Below are 23,822 nucleotides of genomic sequence, written 5' to 3'. Positions count from 1 at the left end.
CAGACAAGGAAATAAATTCACCAAGCTAACAGTCCTTTCACAATTAACAACTAATCTTCAAAGGTATCCATGTTTTGCAGCAGTAATGCCCACAACCATTTGCATCTCTGATGTCTATTCATCTTAGTTAATATAAAATTACCTTTCACCTCAAACCCACAATACTTTACAACTTATTTCTACTGGCAAACAGGTTTATGCATTTTTGTCATAGTTCCCTTAACTGTTTTTGGCTCCAAATCTTTCAGAATGGTTGAAAAAATAATAAAGTCCATCACTAGGCACCATAGCATTCTGATGTTGCCTAGGATCATAATTATTTATATATTGCAATCAATGGACAAATTACCTTTTGTGGGAGACAATTTTGGACATTTTTTCTATATAACTCATTTTAAAGAAAGTTTGTTAACAATAATTTCTGACCCTGAGTTAAATTTTGTCTTTATTAGATAAATTACATAATGATCCATACCAAAAGGTCACAACTGGGAATAACAGAAACTTGCATCTCTTTACATCAGCACCCACTACATCTTCATGTATCAAAGCATTTCTATTTCTAATTTTATTGGGATAAAAAAGACACTTTTCATATCATATAAAAACAGAAAAGTTACCATTATATACACAAAACATATATAGGGCTAGATTAGGAGGAACAATTCCATAAATACATGAAGTTTATAAAACTGCCAAAAATATGTGAGAAGGTAGATTTCTCTGTAGAGATTATATCTATGCCATTATAATTTAAACAAGATTGCAACCTTATTCTTATGGCTGTGCAATATTTATTTATTCAAATTTCATAGCCACCCATCTCCATCCAACTGACTGATTAATATGAATTTTTTCTATTGTAATGGCCATTTGGCTATAGCATTCACTGCTCTTTTAACAAAAATAAATTGCTTTCAATGCTTCAGATTCAAGAATGAAATGCTCAGAAAGAAATGGATATTTTTACAAGTTTTTTTTACAAATTAATTATATTGAATTATTTGCCCTGAGAGTGCCCAGATGGAAGCATTTGCAAGTTCAAGCCTACTTAATCAGTCTGTAACTCTTAAGAATTCACACTGTTTTTGTGTTAATCCTGGGCTGATTATTTTGTTTTGTAATAAAACAAAATTTGCATGGATGTAACAGCAGTTGGGGGCCTAAATTAGCAATGATCTTTTATCTCCTCAGTCCCAATAAGGTTATCTTTCCTACTTAGCTGCACTGGGAATGCCATCATTAAGAATCTGTCTTAGTGAATAGAATGGTACTCTAATCAATGTGCCAATTTAAATGTGTCTCTGAATCAGCAGCACACTGGGACACTTATTCTGGCTATCTAGCTTTACAAGAGAAGCAGACAGAATCACACTATCCATATCAGATATAAGAAATACAAATTTAAATACACTTCCACCAAGGAAACCAGTGATAACAAGCCGTTTTCAAATAGCATGGTCAAATATTAAATTTTACCATGTACCAGAATGGGGCAGGATACACAAACCAAACACATCCACTCACATATACTAGGGAGAAACAGGAAATCAATGATCAATGCAATGAAAGACTTAACAAAAAAAGAGAATAAGCAAAGAAAATAAGTAGGAGAAAAGCATGGTTTGTGGAATATATATCTATATATATATATATGGTAAAGAATAAAATGAACACCAGGGTAATAAAAAACTATAAAAGTTTAATTAAAAAGCGCCAAGCTTTCGCCGTCACCTGCCGGCATCCTCAGGGCTAGTGCGCCAGAGTAAGAAAGAACAAACTAGCCGCATGCAATTGAACCAATTAGGCCCGATGACGAGATCGAGGAGCCGGGCGCAGACTTTGACATGCCTATAAAAGACTCTCTCACTCTCTGGCGCACTAGCCCTGAGGATGCCGGTAGGTGACGGCGAAAGCTTGGCGCTTTTTAATTAAACTTTTATAGTTTTTTTATTACCCTGGTGTTCATTTTATTCTTTACCATGAATACCCCCAGGGTTCATATTTTTAACTATATATATATATATATATATATATATATATATATATATATATATATATATATATATATATATTACAATTTACAATTTTCCCAAAAATTGTGGGAAAGAACATAAGGATCACTTCAGTTGGTATATAGCTACTTTACTACCAATTGGTGAACATGGAACTAATTTTTACTACTAGGTGGTAAATCTTATATGGATGTAAGCTTTGAAAGAAAATTCTGTATTTTTTGAGGGTCAAGGTAAATGATTATCCACATGATTTAAAAGTGTGATTAGGCTAGCTACCCCTTTGTTTATCAGGCTTCCAAATCACGGTCTTGGGGAGGAACATTGTGTCCTTGTCCACATTTCATCTTGCTGAAAATCTCTTTCCAAAATGACTGAAGGTGGGATTTCCATCAACAAAACAATGTTGGAAAAGATGTTAATGCTCTATCCCTTACTTTCAGTCCTAATTGAGATCAGGAAGCTTGCATCTTTAAAAAAATGCAAAGAGATATCACCTAGCCATTTTTTAATTAATGCTTTTAGCTGTATTTATTCTTTCTTGTTTTCCCTATCAGGAAAAATATATAAAAGGAAGATTCAATTCCTAGCCTTACAATGATGTTATACATCAGTCTTCTACAAACTGCTGATTCAGATGATACACCTTCTCATATCTTCTCCAACCAGCGTTATACCTTGGTCACATAACAATTCCAAAACATAGAAGGACTTTATCTTTGGCCAGATTCAATGTCCTGCCAATAGTTGTTACTGAAGGGAGACATTAAAAAATCTCCTTCGAACATAGATTGTGTCCATGCTGTGAAGAAATAATTGAAATGATGGAACAAATTATTTTGTATTGTTTCCTCTACGAAATGCTCACTTGGAATTATGATGTCTATTCTTTATTAAACTTCTGGGTTGTTCTGATTTGTTTTAGCTTACATTTTTATTATCAGATCAATCTGATTTTATTTCTTTACAGCTAAGAACTGTTCTAAGTTTGTACAGTACTCCAGGTTTGTTTTCCTAATCCTCCTTAGATGTTTTAAAGCATTTTTTTTCTTGTTATCCTAATTAATTGCAATTTTATTTTATTTGCTGGTCTATGATTGAATAAAAATTTATTGATTGAAACTATAGTTTCTATCATTCTGATCATCATCAGTTTACGAAAGACTACAGGCTGAAAGAAGAAAGATACAGAATGAGATGAAGAGTATAAGACAAAAAGAAATTGGATTTTTTATAGTTTGCCAAGTTATAAGATATAAATAATTGTAACCCAAATAGCATAAAAGCCATAGTGCACTTCTCTAGAGAACTGGCCTTCTATTTTATAGGATGTAGGAGAAACCTATACTGAGGAGAAAAGAAGTTAAACACAATCCTATCTTCTTTGAATCTATCTATTACTGGACCAAGAACCATTGCAAATGCCTCAAATTAGACTTCACAACAATTTTTTTTCGCTTTTTACTAACTCCTTACCCCAAAGATGTTTTCAATAGAGATGGTTTTGTAAAAAGAATAAGAGAGAAAAGAAAATTCCTCTTTCAAAGATATACAAGTTAATCAGTCCAAGATATCAGTCTCTGTCAGGAGAAAAAATAACTTTCTAGCACCAGCATGAACATTCTTTTTACTTGGAAGCAAATAATTCACCACTTGCTATACACCAAGTCACTGTCTCCTATTAGTACAATGAAACTTCCACAGATCTGGAAGGGTTTTTAAGAAAAAAAAAAAGGGGGGGGGACAAGATATCATTCAATGTCTGATGAAACTATTCCTCTAAGGTTAGGAAGCAGCAATAGCTGTGCCACCACTTAGTTTCACAATCATCTGCTGACAGTCATTGCAGGAACGCATGTCGCCAACCTTCTCCAGTGTACGAGCTGCTTCTGCAAGTAGGACAGCACGCTGGCCCGGAGATGACAGAAAAGACAGGGGGAGGTAGCGGCAGGCTAACAGAATTGCTGTAGCTCGTTCTCTTTGTCCAGGAAGAACATCCAACTCACCTAAATATGAAAAGAAAAGACTAACAATAAACAACTCAGTAATGGATATGCAGTCAACATGTTGGGCAATAAATGTATTGTAGAAGTTACTGAAATAACTTCACCTCAAGTTTTCTGCTAGAACATTCCAATTTTGCTGGATTCTGACAATGACCAAATGTTTCATTTGTTGAGACAAAACTCAGTGTAGGCTTAGTATTGTAGTTACTAAAAAAATGGTACTTGGCATAAGCCTCTTGTTTTTAATGTCAAGATTGATTAAAAGGATAACATTTGAATAGTCAAATTACACCATCTCACCCAGCTAAAAATACTATTGCATGCAATTAATATAGGACCTCTTCTTTTGTGGTGTAATGAGTGCTTGAGAACAGAGTGATTTCTTTGGGCACAGAACAAAAAAAATCCTCCCAAAAAAGCTATCTATCTTTGGTTCTGAATGTAAAAAAAATACCAAAAATGGTTGTAATATATCCAAGAATAATTCAGGCTTGAAGCATTAGGTGCCTCTTATCTACATCTCTCTCAAAAAAAAAAAAAAAAACCAACATAGGTAAACCAGAAATTAGGACCAAACTTAAAGCAGCCAATTTTCCAAATGTAGCAACCTTGTCCTTTAGATAAGCACTTTTACAATTAAGCATAACCCACAGAAACATTAATATTTGTTGTTGTTGTTCTAATATGTTTAAATATGTGAAAATCTATGAAGGAAGGTATGTTTCCCATTATCAGTTCCCACTCCTCTAAATCTTATCAGTAGTTTGTCCCATTACATCCCTTCCTGTTTAGGAGATAAGAAAGAGAAGACCACAAGAACCGACTGACCTTGCTTGGTATTCTGTGGGGTCCGACGTCTGAGACTATGCTCCAACAGCTGATGAGTTCGTGTGGGGCTGGCTCCTGCCATCAAGCGCACAGTGGCCTCATGCAGGAAAACCTAGAAAAGTAGAAAAAAATGGGATGTCATGGATATATATCTTTAATAAGCAGACTTGAAACAATCATTTCTTACATGTTGGCCAGATGTCCAAAACTGTGATGGACATTTTATAGATTTTAAAGTTTGTCTTTTATCCACCTTCATTCTCTTGGCAGATTCACCTACTCTCTGTGTATTTTGTCTGTTCTGTTTCTGTATTCCCTCCCGCAGAATTACCATAGCTGAGCTGCAAAAATCTGGACAAAATGGTGGCAGAGTCTTAATGTTCTGTATATCTTTGCTGACATCTAGCGGTCATTAAAATTGCACAGCCAATATATTGTGGTAGCCCAACTCTCCCATAGCAGATGGCCTGGCGCAGGTGCAAGGCTGACTTAGCTGGCCTCTAAACAGTTCATGTTGAGAAGACTGAAGAATCTGGGTGGCAATTTATTCCCCTGGGGGATGAGAAAGAATAAATGGTGAGCCATACACCAACTTTTAAAACCACTATCCTCCTTTCTTAAGAGCATTTTAATGACCACCTTATCTGGCAACGCTGCTAACATTGGATCTTCCTGCTCCAACAACTGATGAACATGGAGCCATTTTCTCTTTTCATTTAACATGCTTTTTCTGGTATTTAGAAATTAGGTGCAGTAAGGGGGTTGGGATGAGAACTCAGCTCAGCTACCCATTATAATAACTCTACTTTGTGGGAACTCAAGGACAAGCTGATAAGGTTTTGGCTGGGCTGAGGAGCTGGGGAGAAAGCCTGTGTTTTAGGCTAATTGGAGAATGTTATTTATGACAGCTTATTAAGGGTGGGAATTGCACTTTGTTATTTTGTATCTGGGGGAAGGGAATTTAGTTTTTGGGTTCAGCTATGTAGTGCTGATACTTTGTTTCCCAAATAAAATGTTCTTTAAGGAAGAATTTTGCCTTGAAGTTCTTTTGATGAGTTTCATCTATCGGAACCATGACGTTATCCTTTTAACCGCTTTCTGCTTTAAACCAATGTAGAAAAAGTAAAAAGCTAGGAAATTCTCAGCTCATATCACAACTATATCACAAAAATAAGCCCAATGTTGTGGAACAAAACATGCGCGCGCACACACACACACACATAAACACAAATATAATTATAGAATTGTTTTAAGGATGTAAAATAATATGAAATATTTTAACTTTCAGAAAGTATCATCATAATTTCATGCACAAGGAAAAAAAACATCTAGGTATCATGAGCAAAGCTTATAATAATAGTATATCCAGAAGAAAATGTATGATAATAAACACTGCAAACAATATTAAAATATTTATGAAAAATAGATTCTGGCAGAGCAATTTGTTCTTCTGGCTTACAATACCATGCAAGCACTCAGGAGAAAACAAATATGCAAATATGAAGAAAGCCAACATTTTCTCCCTCTGAAATTCTCTGAATACCATCCATATATTTTTACACACACACACACACACACACACACACACACACACACACACCCCTACCTCTCTCTATCACATTTTTTACAAAGTTAAAAGACAAATGCAAAAAAAGGAAAAAAGGGGAAAAGGTGTTTAAAACAATAAAAAGACAAGGAAAAAAAATATTAAAAGCAGCTTCCAATCTTTACAGCAGTTATAGACCTACTTAATATCATTTCCCCCTTTCAGGATTACAAAACGTTAATTCCCTCCTCCCCATATACAGTCCTTTTTAATAAGTAAATCCAGAAATTACCACTTCATTAATAACCACTTTTAGCAAGAAGTCCACAGAGGGCTTCCAACATTACAAATTCTTACCTTTCGATAAGCAAGCCTGAAGCTATTTGCTAGTTTTCGCAGGCTGCCAAGATCACGCTGGAAGCCAGTCAGCTCAGAAGCAGAAGCATGGTGCGTGTCTCCCAAAGCTAGACTAGAGTTTGTCTGTTTCTGCCACAGAGTGGTACGGAGGGATAACAGTAGATCACAAGCCAGCAACTGGATCATCTAAAGAGACAGAATCTCGTTCAGCATCAAGAATACTAAAGTATTCAAAAAACAGTAATGGGGGGGGGGCATGTTGGCAGTAATTCTGCTTGAAAATTTCTGGTGGTCACAGTCAAAATTTCAGACAACCACATATGGCCCAGGAATCCCAAAAACTATGTCCAAGTTACCAAAATGCACAACAGTTTTTAATAATAGTCATTATCATTATTATATATTATTGCATTATTATAGTAAACATAGATTTATTATAAAACTAAACAATAAACAGGAATTTAAAAAGTATCAGTTAAATTAGAATATAGAAAAAAAATAAGCAGCCACATTAAAAACCTAGACAATTCTAAAGGAATTAAATAGGTAACCTCTTTACAAAAATGATAGATAAAACAGATCCTATGAAAATATTAACAGTATGTAACTACTTAAATCAAATAAAATTAAGCAATATGCAACATAAAAATCAAAGAGGACTTTCACCAGGGCCAGTCCTTAAGCTCCAAGTCCCCAATCAAAGGAGCACCCCTATTCCCCAGAGTCAAAAAAGATTTAAGCTCAGATTTAAAGTCAGAAAACCAGTATCTTCAATTGTGTTAAAAAAAAATCCAAGCCAGTGTACATCTAAGAAGATATCTCAAAGACATTGCTGCCAAATAATATTAAACTTCTTTATAATACATATAACATTGCTTAATTATTATTTGTTAACCAATTTTTGCTTCCTGTTTAATTAGTGCTTTGTGAAATTCTACTTTTAGAACAAATTAGAAATTTAGAATATAGTGAAAGCATTATATTCATCCTGAATTGCATTAAGAAGAGACAGTTGAAAAATTGATTTATCTGTGCATATATTGAAAACATATCCTAAAGAAATGTGCATTTGACTCAACAATTCCTCAGAAACAGAAAGCAATACAATGTTGGATCAAAATAAAAATGGCATAAAGCATCAGTGGTCACAGAATTAAAATGTTGCACAATCTCTGATGACAAAATAATGCTTTATAAGAAGCATACAACTTGATTAATTTATTTTTTCAAAATACAAGCCATAAGCAAAGTGTTAAATACAGTAGAGCAGCTATATGTTTGCCTTTTCTTTGCCTGGTATTCTTTGGATTGTTTTCCTGAGCCCTTTCAATCTACAATATTGATTCTGCATGTTATTCCTTGCACTTGTTCTCTTTTTGGGGGTAGAGTAATCCATATTTCACTGATTAATCATAAGAGGGTTGATGAATTAAATAGTCCTTCCTACCTTTGGATGATGGGCTAGATTAAATGGCCTCTTAATTCATATAAAGTTCCTAAGAATTCCGTCCGATACCAATGAAAACCAAGGATCAGGAGACTTGACTTGTAGTGCAGAGATCAGGTATGCCTCTGAACTGCACTGCAGAAACATTGCATGAGTATTTCCAGAACATGCAATGCAACTACAATGCACTACAGTTGCCACCCAATAGGTATAAAGAATCTGACTTTACGAAACCTTCATGCTTATGAAACTCAAAGTGCACTTAGTATTAAAAACAAAGATAGGAAGAAAGAGCCAATTTCATGATGCAAAAATTGAGAACTGTTCTTAACTATGGAAATCCATATCCTTGTTCTTCTACAGTATGAAAATAATTCATTTAGGATGCATAATTCAATAGAAAAAAGAATGGGTCAAGCAAGCACTTGTCCTGTGCACTGTGAAAGATGCTATCCCACCTGCCTTTCCTTTGGAAACAGGTACAGTGCACTGTATGTATTAGCTGCACTGGAGGAAGGCAAAAGAAGGAAGAAGTTCCTTCATTGATTCATGGGTGAATAAGAAGAAATTAAAGACATTTCACAAAAAAAATGGTTTAATAGTTATCTTAATTCAAGTAAATGTGTATGGCTTACATTGTTGAGACTTGTGCTTGAGATCCCACTTCTCATATTGAGACTGTTCCAGAGATGAGTGCTAGCTCTTTCACAATGATTAAATGAACTATGCTGCCCATCTGCCTTGCTAGACAACAGGACATTCATGGCTTTGCATACATGGAAGATAGCTCTTACAAGGGCATTCCTAGAGGCATGTAGAGAGAAGACACATAGCAAGGAAAATGATTAATGTATTTTAAGTTTTGTGAACAGTATATTTATTTGTATCCTGCCTTTATTATTTTTACAAGTAATACCAGGTGGAAAAAATATCCAACATACCTGCCTCCTCCTATTTTCTCTACAACAACAACCCTATGAGATGAGTTGGACTGAGAGAAGAAACTGGTCCAAAGTCACCAAGCTGACTTTCATAGCTAAGGTGGAACTAGAACACAAACCCCTTTTTTTAAAATGTATTTTCAGATACTTTGTTATGTATACTGCTTTGGTATATATAATCCCCAAAAAGTGCTAAGATAAGCCCTATAAATGAATTATCACTAGATAATGATGCAATAGTAGTATAGTAGATTTCTAAACTGATATTTTGCATTTACTACTTCTAGGCAAACTTGGGATATCCAATTCTGTAAAGGTTTGAGTTAATTTAGAAACTATTTGAAGAAACAAGTTATAATTTAGTTTCATGGTACCCAACAGAGAGTTGTGATATATTTATAGGAGATCAAATTAAAGATTAGGAAACTTGCTATTTTATTATGCCCCTTTTAGATTTCAGATATCCAGTTGTACAAATAATATAAAAGACCACATACTCCATCATTTCCAAGCATTTAGGAATTCGTTCTACGTTGATAAACTGAGATTTCACAGCTGTATCATCACCCTTGATCCAGCTGATTATCATTGTGATTGCTGATGACCACCATCTGCAGACTACATCAGGACCTACAAAAAATGAAAGATCCTTAAGGGCCTTATATCTCTCTCTCCAAAAAACAATCCCAGCCTTTTAAAATATGAATTCAGTCCAGGAAACAAAAAATAGAGCCAAGAGGTAACAATGGGAAAATGTATATTTAACTATTTCTTCATTCTGTTGTTCTATAATCCATTTTCAATCTTGTGGAATTATTCATAATCTTGAGGTCATATTGTGGATGTTGAAACAAAATAGCTACTAAAGGGTTTCTCCATTCATAGATCGCTGGCAAAGCAATCATCTGTCTGTCTCACAAAATGCTACCTATTACCCCTGCTAACTCTTATTTTCTGGGCAGGTGAATACATTTCCAAACAAAGCATAAGCAGTAACCAATCTTATTTTCTAAGAAAGCTTGTGGGGATTTATGAAGGATCAAAAAGTTATTTATTTATTTATAAAATTTATAGGCTGCCCATCATACTTCAAGGTAACTTTCAATGTTTCGAAGTTATCTTTGAAATAAAGATTATGTTAAAGACATTTTGCTGGCTTATACATCAATTTCCCATTTTACTGTATTTTTTTAATGTAAAGTATTTGCATTAAATGAGTGAAAGTATGATGCCTAGCAGACAGCCTATGTGTTTGAAGGCCCACTAGTACCCCAGAGGGCAATAATTTCAGTCCTTGCTGCACTTCAAAACTTGCCACATAAAGAACTACAGGAGGAAGACAAACTAAAATAAGAAAATTATAAACATGTGTACATCATTTCACCATTCTATCTGAAAGCAATATTTAGTCTCAATTAAATATCCTGAGCCATTTAATCAATCAGATGATACCAGGACCACAAAACAAAGGATGCATAAGCTTGGAAAGCAAAGCCTTTGAATTACCCCATTCAAGACTTGAACAGCATTCCAGGAATCTGAATAATATGACACCATTTGCTCATATGAGGAAACTGCTGTAAAAGATCATTTCCAGATACTGACTAGCACTATCCAGATCTTACTGGAAATGTAAAGCATCATTATCATCAAATGAAATCTTCTTTATAGTAGGCTTACTATCTAATCCAGGCATGTCAAACTGCTGGCCTGTGGGCTGGCTGCGTCATGCTGAAACTGTGCCCACCCCATTGCCGGAAATGGGGGAAAAGTCACAATATGTTGCGCGACGTCATGTGACATCGCGAGTTTGACATGCCTGATCTAATCACTGGAATAAATGGAAGGGTTGTGAGAAGTGGTCCAAGTAAATCTACTCTTGGACCAAGGTGTGTTATACCACAGATAAGGGTATTCCCTTTTTTGTTGTAGTCAAGACACAATCTTGAACCTTGGCCTGCAGAGCTAAGAGCCAAACACCTGCTGCTGTTTCTCACATATGGGCTGTTTGGCCCATTAATAAGAGTGAAAACAAACATCTGACCAAGTCAGAACAAACCTACAATAGTAATCAAGGCAAGTATACTAATCAGTACCTCCTCCTAGATTAAATACCTTCTTTATTTATCTTATATAGATACTTTGCTCTTAAAGTCACTAACTAGAATTTACATTAAGCTCCTGGTTGAATTACTAATTTTTACAGAACATTCCAAAAAAATTCAGAAAGCAGGTTGTCATAACATTCATCTTCAGATCACAGCAGGGAAGATATACTGATTATTATGCTTTCCTAGAGGAAAAGTATGTGATTTATTGAATCATTAAACATTTCCCTGTGTTAATGTGACTAGCATGAATAGTGATAATTGTAATAAACAGGGGTATGTCCATGACGCAAAACAAAAGCAAAAAAAAAAAAAAAAGGGGGGGGGGGGAATTGGCCAGATCTATTGTTTCTTTCATTTCTTCAATAAGACTGTAGTTGTTTCTTTTTAGCATTAGAAAGAGCTATTAGACTGAAAAAACATGCACTCTACCAATATTTTAGAAATATATATATTGGTCAGATATATAATTGATCAAATATATTTAATCAAATAAATTATATAATATAAATGTAAAATATATGGAAAGAGTCACTACGAGCCACCTTGAACTGTGAGATGGGCAAGAAATTTAATAACAATTCAAACATCCATATCTGCCTATCCCAGATCTATGGGAAGGACTCAATAAGTGGATAAAAATCCAGTCTAAACATCTGGCTGACTGTGCAATGAACTATAAATAGTAATAATAATAATAATAATAATAGTAATGTAAATGGAGATAAAAGCAGAGGCACCAATAGTTCTGCAGAAATATCATTTCCATCAAGCTATTCTATCAATTATCACCCAGCAGCATGGCTGAAATAATGATGTAAGTCAGCTGCGACTCAGGCTTTGTTGTTTTTTTAAATCCAATTAGTGTTATTAAATTATTGCCATAATGTTGTAAATTAGTGCTGAGTTTGCTTTCTTTCCTTCCTTCCACCTTTTTCTTCGATGTTGTGTTTAGTTGTTAACTACATTGCATGGAAGCAATGTATTATTAGTGATATGTGGGTCTCTCTGATAAACCTTGAAACTGAACAGTGGATAAAAAAGCAAAATTAAATATAAAAGATTTAACACAATACCAACTCAGCACTGAATAAGTGGAGATATATTCAGGATGAGAGAGAAAAGAAAGACAAAGAGAGATAAGTCAAGCATGAAAACCACTGAACTTGTATCTTTCACACATACCTAGGGCAGACTTCAGCACAGAATTTCCAGAAAAGGGTGGTATCCCACTTCCCAAAGAATCCACAAAAGAACTTAGTAATTTCAAGTAGTCCAAAGCATTAGCAAATTCACTGCAAGGAACAGTACAAAGTCAGACTCTTAGTAGTTAGGACAATGTATCATATTCTTACAATGACTCACAACAAACTAAAAGTTGTATTTTAAAAAACCTTTTAAGACTGACCCCCTGTACAAAGAAAAGGTATCACATTCACATCCACATTCTGATAGGCAACCAATGTTACCATGGTAATCTCATTCTTGTAGCACAGTGATAATTTTTTTGTGTGGCTTTCTCCAGAGATAACTTAATGATGAATCTTGCCATGAACATTTCAATAAGCATAGCCAAGATCAGGGGTAGGCAACCTTGGCTCTTTTATGACGCGTGGATTTCACATGTCATAAAAGAGTCAAGGTTGCCTACCCCTGGCCAAGATGGTAAAATTAAATAATGTTGGACTTCAATCCCAAATAATTTGATCAATGGATGGGTATGATAGCAAATGTCAATAAACTTCTTACTGTCCACCATGGTACAGGCTCTTATTTTTTATGTTAATCTGTTTTTTTTGTAATTTGGACAAACTAGAGAAATTGTACTTTGCCATATATCCAATTAGTACTATGGATGGGTACAATCTAAGTGATGTATTATGAGAGAAGCAGTACTCATATAGGCACGTCCTGTATTCTGTTACTTAAAATTAGGCAGCTGAAATGTATATTGCCATTCTTCCTCCAATGTTGAACTAATGGTTTTATTAGAACAGACAAGCTGAATCCTTCAATATTTCCAAGAAAACTGCCAACAACACTCAAATGTGGCTCACCAAGGTGTCTCATCATCATGGCTTGTAGCCCCTTTGGGAATCTGAGGATTCACAATGGATTCAACAGCTCTCTCCAATAGGTTCTCACAGAATGCCTGGTGTACCTGTGCAATGGGATCAGCTATATATGCGAAGGCAAAACAATCAGTTACTACTTTATTCACAAGTCCAACAATAAATACTTTGGGAATGTAAGCCTTTCTTTTGTTGTTTTTAGATAGAAAACTATATTGCAGGAAGAATGCTGGTTTATGGAAAACTGTCCTCTTTATTGCTTTCCCATGTTCTTTTAACATTAACAGTTTTTAAACCAAAGCATGTATAAAGCTAGCAGGAGAAAGAAAATGCATACACATAAGGACTGTCCACCATACTGAGGCTTAAAGGAAGTATCTTCTCTAGCTACTGATTTTCACCTGGGTTCCTCTGAGTGGAGTACAGACTATCCTTAGCAGCAGCTTTCACTGTCCAGCTCCGTTCCACAAAATATTTCTGCCCCAAAGGATGGCACAACCAGCGTAAGGAATCAGGGATGTCACTGTGCTCAGAAGTACACAAGCTCTGAGCTTGATTTAAGAAATAACTCTGAGAAGAAAACATGCAATATTTGATTGAAAGTTAGAAATCCATGGATGAAAATTTTAATATACCAACACAGAAGTCACTTTCATTTATTTTAGATGTAAATCCAGAAAGATAATTTAAATATGCCACAGTATTTAACTTAATACAGGTAGGCCTCGCTTAGGAATCCCTTGAATTTACACTCATACTCTGTAGTGCCTTTCCATGGCACACACCTTTCATAACATCCACACACAGCACAGGCCTGCCCCTATTCCATAGGGCCTACACATGGCATCCAACCACATGCATGTACTTCTTAATGCCCACCCATCCATTTGCCTGGGATGCAGTTTCAGTAGCATAAAACAGACCTTCTGGATTCCTGTCTCTTCCCATGTCAGTCATGTGAGGTCCTCACTTAACAAAAGGAATGGAGACTAATGAAATTGCCTTCACTAAATGATACATACTGTGACATCGGACTTTACAACTGCATTGTTTAGCAATGGAAATTCTGTTGTTAAGTGAAGACTGCCTGTCCTGCTAAGTGGTTCAAAATAATCCACGCACCGCCAGGAAGCCCAGCTTGCCACCACAGCGAGTTTTCAGGCCAACTGCAGCAGTTAGATGAATCTCTGCCAGTGTGCTTGGTGAAATCTTCTCCTCTGCACATTCTGCCAGGTTTACAGCACACAATGCCATGTGCAATCCTGAGTACGCTGAACTGGACGGAAGCTCACCTGCACCAGAAAATTTAAAAATATCATTTGTACCCTGTTGTGAATCACCTTGTACAAGTGATGCACTGCATGGTTTCATCTGGAAAAGCTCTTTTAGCTACTGAAATTTAGTACCATTCATATATTGTGGTATTGCACAATATCTTATTGTGCAAAATCTTGCATTATCAAAAACAAGGAGCACTCTGTAGACTTTAAGATATAAAATTATTAAAAAGCAAAGCTTTTCCTTATTTTGCAAAGAAAACTACATGAAGTAGGCAGGCATCAGGAATCAAACTTAATCTGAGGAATCTTTACCTTTTAAACCACTGTTAATTTTTTTTAATCTACCTGTAATATGGAGTTGATGAAGTTTATGATACACTAATGCTGCATCTCGCGCACTGGTTTTGGCTTCATCTTCAAAGCCAAGAGGAGTCTCAGTTGCTCGTCTCTGCTGTGATGTCCTCTTTAGCAGCCAACGTACTAACCCCAATTTTTGGAGACTGTAACGAATAATGTTCCAGGAAAGGCTACAGATCAAGTCAAAACGAGAAGTAGGCAATGCTCTGCCCAGGGTAGAAAGACAGATCTGCAAATTTGATGCAGCAGCAGCAAAGTCCCCCTGCAAACAAAAGTAGTAAAACACAGGCTAAAGTTGAAAAGTAGACCTTTGAGAGTCTCATCACTTCCTAATTTTCAGACTATTCTGAGTCATTTTTGAAGATATAAATTTTATTCTCCACCTTCACTCATTTTTAAGCTTTAATTTTTTTTGAAAACCTCATTTATCATTCAGATTTTGGAGAGTCTAGTTAACGACATTTGTCTCCTTAGCCATCGATAAACCAGCTAAATTGCCATCATGTTTCAATATACCATAGACTTTTTCTCGCTTCCTCATCCACATCAACTTACTTGAACCATGACATATCTGAAACACCAAAAATCTGGATCTGTATTACCTTGAAATCCTGCTGTTAATCCTTCAGTTAAACTTCAAGTCTCAGTCCACTTAAACAAATATTCAGCCAAAATAATTTACTCCTTCTAATTAAAACCAGCATTTAGACACAGAAAACAGTGTTCCACTCAAAAAGAATAAAAAAGTTTTCTCTTGCCTCACCTTAGCTAAATCCAGGTCTGCCTGTTTCCGATGCCGCCAAAACGTCACAGAAGAACGGGAATGCAGTCGTATCACTGGCTCTCCATGCACTAACAGTTTTATGAATACACTCAAGATAATAACACCGTTCACAAGCCACAAGATCAAAGTGGGCATCATCCAGCCAAACCAGCCACCTGATTCTAACAGAATTATTCAGGCCAAAAGACATAAATCAGACAAGAAATAACAGTTCACATCTTAAGATAAGCATTCTTGGGAGAACCTTGATTATATAAAGATCATGCTAAAAAAGAAGTCAACTTGCTTTCTGCTCATCCTATTTATTCTCCCCTGAAATAGTACTGTTCCCATGCAGAACTCCTCCCCCCCAAGTATATACATACAAGAAAATATCATTTTACATAAGATAGAGATGTTTACATAAGATAGAGACACAACATACATAAGTCACACCTTCTCCAAAATAAGAACCTAATATGATTCAATCCATCCCTCATAACAAATACACGTATGCTACAATTTAAAAAATCTGAATGATATACAGCACACAGAAACACTAACAAAATCCTCACAAATGCACAGTAAAATTTCAATTCATTAAAGAAACCTAGAAATGTACATCTCAAAAGCTCACAATCCTTTTGCGCATAAGTACCCATTAACTGGGTCAGAGAAATGAGAATGATATTGATAGTAATATCCAGCCAATTATTTATTATCACAATAAAATTGTAACCACCTTTTAAAACAGAATACTCCAGAATATATCATTACCCAACTGACCATCATCTATTGTTTTCTCTTCCTTTAGCCATTTAGTTACTGTACTTGTCTTTAAAAAGCTTGAAAGATATCAAATAAGCACTACTGGAGATATATACCTGGTTTTATTGCTTGTATATTCCTCTCAGAACCATGATGCACTGTGCTGTAAGTGTCCGGTGTTTCTTTGCTGTCCAAAAAAGATGTTAAAGGATTAAAGGAGAGACAGAGGAATGTGAGAGCACAAAGCAGCATCCGTGAGCGATCAACCATTCCAAGAGCAACAGGTGGGGAATCAGGTTCATCTTTAACCTGTGGAAGATTCAATATAGAAGAGTTAGTTCTGAAACACTTAAGACAAATAGTTGCTCTAACTTGCACAAGGCAGAATTTTCAATATCTTCTTTATAGCAGATTTATTCTTCTCTGATTATTTTCTTATAAAAATGTTCCACCATTACAAAATCCCCCCAAAGGCCACTGAATTGGAAATAAAAGAAAGCCTGTGGATCTATTCATACTTTTCTCCAAGAGGTGGATTTAAAAGACTTAAATAATTTAAACATTTACAATTTACTAAAATAACTTTTTATTTCAAATCTTATAATGAGATTTATCTTTGATATGTCTAATTATGCTTCTGAAGATCATGGAGCAATTTATGAACTAATCTGTGTACCAATTTTACTGTTGCAGGCTGATATAGTAAATCATACATGCAAGTATAAATAGTCCTCATTAGTGTTACCAGACACTCACAAAAAAATCTGAAAAATTTCATTTTTGTTGTAATCCAACCATCAATCCCAGTCCATTTCAATTTGAAGTTTCAGTCTGAAATTACCCATATACCATTTCTCTTGCAGATGCCTCTATTTATTTTTATCTCAAACTTGTCTCAAATATCCTGTTCAAATGCAGTGATAGTATATCTCCAACATTTTAGCAACTCGCATGATACACTGATATTGAGAAAGGCTTTATCCCTCTGAATGTTCTGCTTTATTCAACTTTATGATTTCTTTAATATAAAGTAAAATATTGCCCCAAACGTTGTAGGACTTTTTATGGACTTTGGTACAGGATTTCTCATAATGAGAAGAGCTGAATCTGATAAGTCTGGAGGATTCAGTTGGTGGAAAAAAATGCCATTGCTCATTATTGATCAGTGATCTAGAAAAGTCAATGTAAAATGTCATAAATTACTGAAGATACAACTTTATACTAATGGGAAGCAGATGATATATCTCTATCTGAATCAGTATCACACATGGGATCTTGTCTATGCTTCCCAGTGCAAATTATATTAGGAATATTAGCTACCTTTGCATCATCCAATAGTGGACTTCCTGGTTCTGAATCAATTGAATAAGGGGAAAAGCCTGCTGGTGATCCTGAGTCAGAAGCTGGAGGGGACATCAATAGAGCATTTTGATTGAATTCATCCATCTTCAGATCCACATCGTTGTCCACTAGACTGCTTAAGTCAAAACCCTTTAACAACTCTGTGAGAAAAGATCACACTGATTAATTATTCCATTTGCAGTACCTCATGTAATTAAATCCCCACTTATTAATTGCACATCTATCTGCTAAAGGCATAATCAATTAGAACATCAATCAATGCAAGGGGACATGAAATCATTTAATTAACTTTGATAATACCTCCTTTACTTAAATTTAAAAAATGAAATGTAATATTTAAAACACTTAACTGTTTTTCTGGCTAGACAGCTTAAGGATCATGTTCTCCTGTCGCAATTTATGGTTAACCTGCTGTAGGTATTTAATGTAGTCAATAGCTTTCCTCAATACACCAGACTTGTGCATCTGAAAAGAATGCATATGATTGTTTATTTAGCTACCTTGTCATCTCTTATCACATTTTTATTTAGCAGTAAACATTTTCTTAAATTTGTGTATGTGTATATAGAGAGAGTTATCTTGAGGTAAGATGGGCAGCCTATAAATTTTAAAAATAAATAGGGGATTTAGTGTTAGAGAACCTGTTAAGTATAGTGGTTAAGGTACTGACCCAGAAGCCAAAAGCCTGTAAGTTCTAGGCCTCCTTTAAACAAAGCTGCTTGGGTGACTTTGGACCAGTCATTCTGTCTCACACCAATCCACCTCAAAGGGGTTGTTGTTACAGGGAAAGTAGGAAGCAGAGGTATTAGATATGTTTATTGCTTTGAGCGATATGTAAAAAGGGCAGGATAAAATTATAGTTGGTCACACAATCAGCAAGATATTCAGATTGGATTTGGCATTTTTAGCCATCTATTGAGTTCTTCCCAAAAACTATTATTATTATTTAGAGATTTAATTCAATGGAAAGGGACATCAACAAGAATATTAAATAGCATGCCAACTGCAAACATGACAAATAGATTTGTAGCTATTGCAAATATTTTTGCTTTTTCAACTAAGCAATTCTTACTTTAGCATCTGTTCCCATGACTAGATCTTTCAGTTCTATGATCTTGTCGTTTATAGATGATCGATATCTCTTCTCAATAATATTATGAGTTGTTCGCCTTTCTCCTTCCTTTGGTGGTTCTGGCTGCTTGGTGTTATTAGGCACTTGTTTAATGGGCATCTTCTCCTGCCCTCCCATCATCATAGGCATAGTTGTCAAGATGGCCCCATTGCTACCAACCAAAGTCTAAAAAGTCAACAGCAGAAATTAATTTTTCATGTAAGATCTGTGACATGGTTTTCATATGTACAGTTAAAAAAAGATTTAAAATAAACAATGGCACATTTGGAACTGAACAATATAAGACAAAATTTGAAACTGAATTATGGGCAAATGATGAACATGTAATTGTTAAAATGTATACGCTTTTACCAAAATCTGAAATGAAAACAGGTTAAACAGCATATGATAAAATGAGCTAAGAATGTTGTTTATAACATACAGATGTAACCAAGGAAAAACATGTGGCTGAAAGGACTGAAATTCACATGTATGTTTATAAAAAAATTATAAAATGAAGTACCATTGGCATATGAAACCAGAAAAACTATCTAGAATGTATCAAGATATTTCAAATCTATGTTGGAAATGTGGAAAACATGAAAGGTTGTTTTATCATGCTTGGTGGACTTGAAAAAAGCTAATAAATTTTGGATTCAAATGCATATAGCAATATAAAAATTTTAAAGATTAACATACAACTGAAACCAGAACTTTCATTACTAGAGCTAACAGACAATTAGAAAAATATTATGGTGTTTGTACATGGTAACTGCAGTGAGATTATTATATATAGGAAAGATGGAAAAATTCTGTAATACCAACAGTGAAAGAGCAGTTGGTGAAAATGACAGAATTTGAAGAAATGACAAAACTGACTTGTTTGATTAGGGAAAAGACAACTACTTTTGTTAGTGAATAGAAACTCTTTATGGATATGAAAATGGAAAAAATAAATGTAGTATATGGGTTTGATGATTAGAAAGAACAGAATATGGAAAGAAGGGAGTCACAATGTAATCTTAATGAGGATAAAATAAAAATGTATTTATAACTGCTATAAAGGAGATTGGAAGCCATTGCTTTACCTGTTCTTTTCTCTCTCTCTCTCTCTCTCTCTTTCTTTCCTTATCACTTTTACTTTCCTTATCTTTTTAAAATTTGTATTGTTCAGTAAAATAATTCTTTAATAAAAATTAATAAAAATATGTAATCAAAATAAAATTCTACATTTTACAAAACAACTGGGAAACAAAAGAATGGCTCACAATTCAGCAGTAAGATTATGTTCTATATAAATAAGATTTCATATTCTCTATATCAAAAATCTGGATAAAGAGGCTGGGAAACACCCATCACTAAATACCAAGAACAGTTCTTATTTATTACAAAACCCTAAAAAAAAAACTAGATAAACCAGTGACAGCTATAAACAATGCACTCTCCTATGTTCTTAAGAATTCATAAATATTTCTGGATTCCAGTGGAATAACAATGCCACTATTTATTTTATTTTTTTTTATTGAAAATTTTTATTTTTTAAAACATACAATCATTTATAAAAATACAATAAAATTTTAAAATAGAGAACCCCCCCCCTTACGCTCCCTCCCACCCCCACCCCCCCTCCCTTCACTTCCCAGAGCAGAATACAGGGTTAAAAAAAAAAAAGAAAATTATAATTAAGAAAAAAGAAAAAAAAAGAGAGAAAGAAAAAAAAATATCATAATTAACCTTTAACTCCATAACTTATAAAACAATTCTCTATAATATTTGATATTCATTCATAAAATAAATAAAACTTTTTAATTCCATATTTTTTCTGAATATAATCTATCCACCTTCCCCATACAGTAATATATCTTTCTTGTGTATGATCCTTTAAATAAGCAGAAATTTTTGCCATTTCTGCAAAACTAGATACTTTAAATATCCATTCTTCTAAAGTAGGCAAAGAATCTTTCTTCCAATATAAACCTACTAGTAACCTTGCTGCAGTTAATAAATTCAACATCAAAGTAGTTTCTTTTTCATTTAAGTCAACAAAAATACCAAGTAAAAATAGTTGAGGAGTAAACTTTATCTTTTTTCTAAAAATCTTTTGAATGTTCCACCAAATCATAATCCAAAAAGCCTTTACTTTTTTACAATTCCACCAAATATGAAAGTATGTCGCATCATTATTGCCACATCTCCAACATTTGGGCTGTATGTTGGAATACACACAAGATAATTTTTTAGGATCTAAATGCCATCTATAAAACATTTTATAAAAATTTTCTTTCAAATTTTGAGCTTGTGTAAATTTAACATTTCTTGTCCAAATTATCTCCCATAAATCCAATGAGATCGGCTCCTGTATATTCTGAGCCCATTTAATCATACAATCTTTAACCAATTCTGTTTCCGAATCTAACTCTAATAAAACATTATATATTCTTTTTATATGAGCCGGACCTTGGTTTTTAATCTGAATAACCAATTGTCTATCTTCTAGTGTTATTCCCTCTTTCTTGTCTACAGTCCATCTATCCATTATTTGTAAATATTGAAACCATGACTGTAGAATATTTTGCTGCCTTAATACATCTAGGGATTTCAAATGCCAATTCGAACCAGAACAAATTAACAATTCTTTGTATGAAATTTTATCAAAATTTGTCCCCTTAGAGGTTCCCTCAATTGCATGTCTGGGAATCCCCCAGATAGGTATTTTATAATTTAATCTATAATAATACTTCTTCCAAACACGAAGTAAGGCATTCCTCAAAATATGTGATTTAAAAGTCCGATCAACTTTCTTATTAAAAATTAAATATGCATGCCAACCGTATATTAAATCCCAACCTTCCAAAAAAAGAATATCCATATTTGTTAAATTAAGCCAATCACTTAACCAAGTTAGGGCGGCTGCATCATAATATAATTTCAAATTAGGTGCCTTAAGTCCCCCTCTTTCTCGAGCATCCTGTAATATCTTAAATTTAACCCTTGGTTTCTTCCCGGCCCATATAAAATTATTGATACCCTTTTGCCATTCCTCCAAATTTGCCTCTTTTTTAAGAATAGGTATCATCTGAAACAAAAAAAGAAACTTTGGTAGAACATTCATTTTTACAGCTGAAATTCTCCCCAACAATGACAATTGCAATTTTTTCCAATCTCTTAAATCCTTTTGGACTTTTGCCCATAGTGGTTCGTAATTGTTCTTATACAATTTTCCATTTGAAGCAGTTAGATATACTCCCAAGTATTTAACCTTTTTTACCATCTGAAAACCTGTGGCTTTAATCAAACTTTCCCTTTCTTTAACTGACATATTCTTAGATAATATCTTAGTCTTATAATTATTAACTTTAAAACCAGAAACATTCCCATACTGTGTTATAAGTTCTAATAAACCATCAATCGCCTGATTCGGCTGTTCCAAAATTAAAACCAAATCATCCGCAAATGCCCGCAATTTATACTCATTCTTCCTTATCTTTACACCCTTAATTAACTTCGATTCCCGAATCTGAATCAATAAAATTTCCAATGTTAAAACAAATAACAATGGGGATAATGGACATCCTTGTCTTGTCCCTTTTTGAATATTAAAATTCTCAGTCAATCCCCCATTTACAACAATTTGTGCAGATTGCTGCTGATATATAGCTTTAAGTGCATGTAAAAAATTATCCCCAAAATTCATTTTCTCTACCAAAGAAAATAAAAATTGCCAGTCCAATTGATCAAAAGCTTTTTCAGCGTCCAAAAAGATAAAAGCCCACAGGAATCTGATTATTCTTATCCAAGTACTCAATTAAGTTAATAATTTGTCTAACATTATGTTTCATATATCTCCCTGTTATAAATCCTGCTTGATCACTATGAATCAAGTCTTTCATAACCTGCATTAATCTATTTGCCAAAATTTTTGTAAAGATCTTATAATCAACATTCAATAATGAAATTGGCCTATAATTCTTAGGCTCTGTAAGATCCTGATCTTCCTTCGGAATCAGTGATATAAAGGCTCTTTTCCAAGAAGGAGGAACTTGCATACCCAACAAAATACTATTAAAGAGTTCCTTTAATGGCTCTATCATTTCTTCAGATAAGATCTTATAATACCTAGAAGTCAGTCCATCTGTTCCAGGAGACTTTCCAACCTTTAACTGCTTAATAGCTAAACCAATTTCCTCCACAGTAATTAAACTATTCATCCCATTTTGTTGTTCCTCTGAAAGTCTAGGAAAATGTACTGATTGTAAATATTTATCTATATCCAAACCCCTTATATTATCACTTGAATATAATTTTGTGTAAAAGTCCAAAAAGCTTTTTCTAATCAAATCTTGCTGAAAAACCTCAGTACCTTTATATTTTACTTTCTCTATAATTCTAGCTTTCTGTTTCTTTCGTAACTGATAAGCCAACCACCTCCCAGGCTTATTCGCATTGCAAAAAGTATTATGTCTCATGTACGACAGATTGGTAGCCACCTGATCTGCCATCAACATGTTAAATTGTTCCTTAAGCATCTTTATAGATACCTTTAAATTATTATCAGTAGGGTTAAGAACCAACTCTTGTTCTTTTGATTTGATCTCTTCTTCTATTTCTCTACGTCTTTGTGACCCTTTTTCCCTAAAAACTTTATTCAATTGAATCAAAATTCCCCTCATATATGCTTTACTAGCGTCCCACACCATAGACATCGATGTTCCCTTATTCATATTTATAGTAAAAAAGTCCTTTAAATGTTCTTTACACTTTTGTACGAACTCCTCCCGATTAAATAAGTTCTCATTCAATCTCCAGGATCTTCTATTCCCGTCTTCCGAATGTAACTCCATCCACACAGGACTATGATCTG

At 34.4% G+C, this 23,822-nt stretch overlaps 1 protein-coding gene across 1 annotated transcript in view; it reads right to left on the bottom strand.

The window, feature by feature from the left end:
• Positions 1-3,525: 3,525 nt before the first annotated feature.
• The window catches only part of SREBF2 (sterol regulatory element binding transcription factor 2), a 46,524-nt gene continuing 26,227 nt past the window's right edge, over positions 3,526-23,822 (bottom strand). Inside the window, exons 5-19 of the mRNA XM_039335593.1 lie at positions 18,923-19,147; positions 18,201-18,315; positions 17,809-17,990; positions 16,605-16,797; positions 15,721-15,902; positions 14,946-15,219; positions 14,443-14,612; positions 13,722-13,890; positions 13,306-13,426; positions 12,434-12,543; positions 9,638-9,770; positions 8,835-9,003; positions 6,753-6,938; positions 4,850-4,961; positions 3,526-4,021 (exon numbers count right to left, since the gene is read on the bottom strand). Coding sequence (XP_039191527.1) covers positions 3,801-4,021; positions 4,850-4,961; positions 6,753-6,938; positions 8,835-9,003; positions 9,638-9,770; positions 12,434-12,543; positions 13,306-13,426; positions 13,722-13,890; positions 14,443-14,612; positions 14,946-15,219; positions 15,721-15,902; positions 16,605-16,797; positions 17,809-17,990; positions 18,201-18,315; positions 18,923-19,147 — 2,562 coding nt within the window. The 3' untranslated portion in view covers positions 3,526-3,800. The remainder of the gene's footprint in view (positions 4,022-4,849; positions 4,962-6,752; positions 6,939-8,834; positions 9,004-9,637; positions 9,771-12,433; positions 12,544-13,305; positions 13,427-13,721; positions 13,891-14,442; positions 14,613-14,945; positions 15,220-15,720; positions 15,903-16,604; positions 16,798-17,808; positions 17,991-18,200; positions 18,316-18,922; positions 19,148-23,822) is intronic.

This window comes from Crotalus tigris, unplaced genomic scaffold (assembly GCF_016545835.1).
Source record: "Crotalus tigris isolate CLP2741 ecotype Arizona unplaced genomic scaffold, ASM1654583v1 scf7180000017644.4837335, whole genome shotgun sequence".
Lineage (NCBI taxonomy): Eukaryota > Metazoa > Chordata > Lepidosauria > Squamata > Viperidae > Crotalus > Crotalus tigris.
This window is presented reverse-complemented; position numbering and strand designations above follow the sequence as displayed.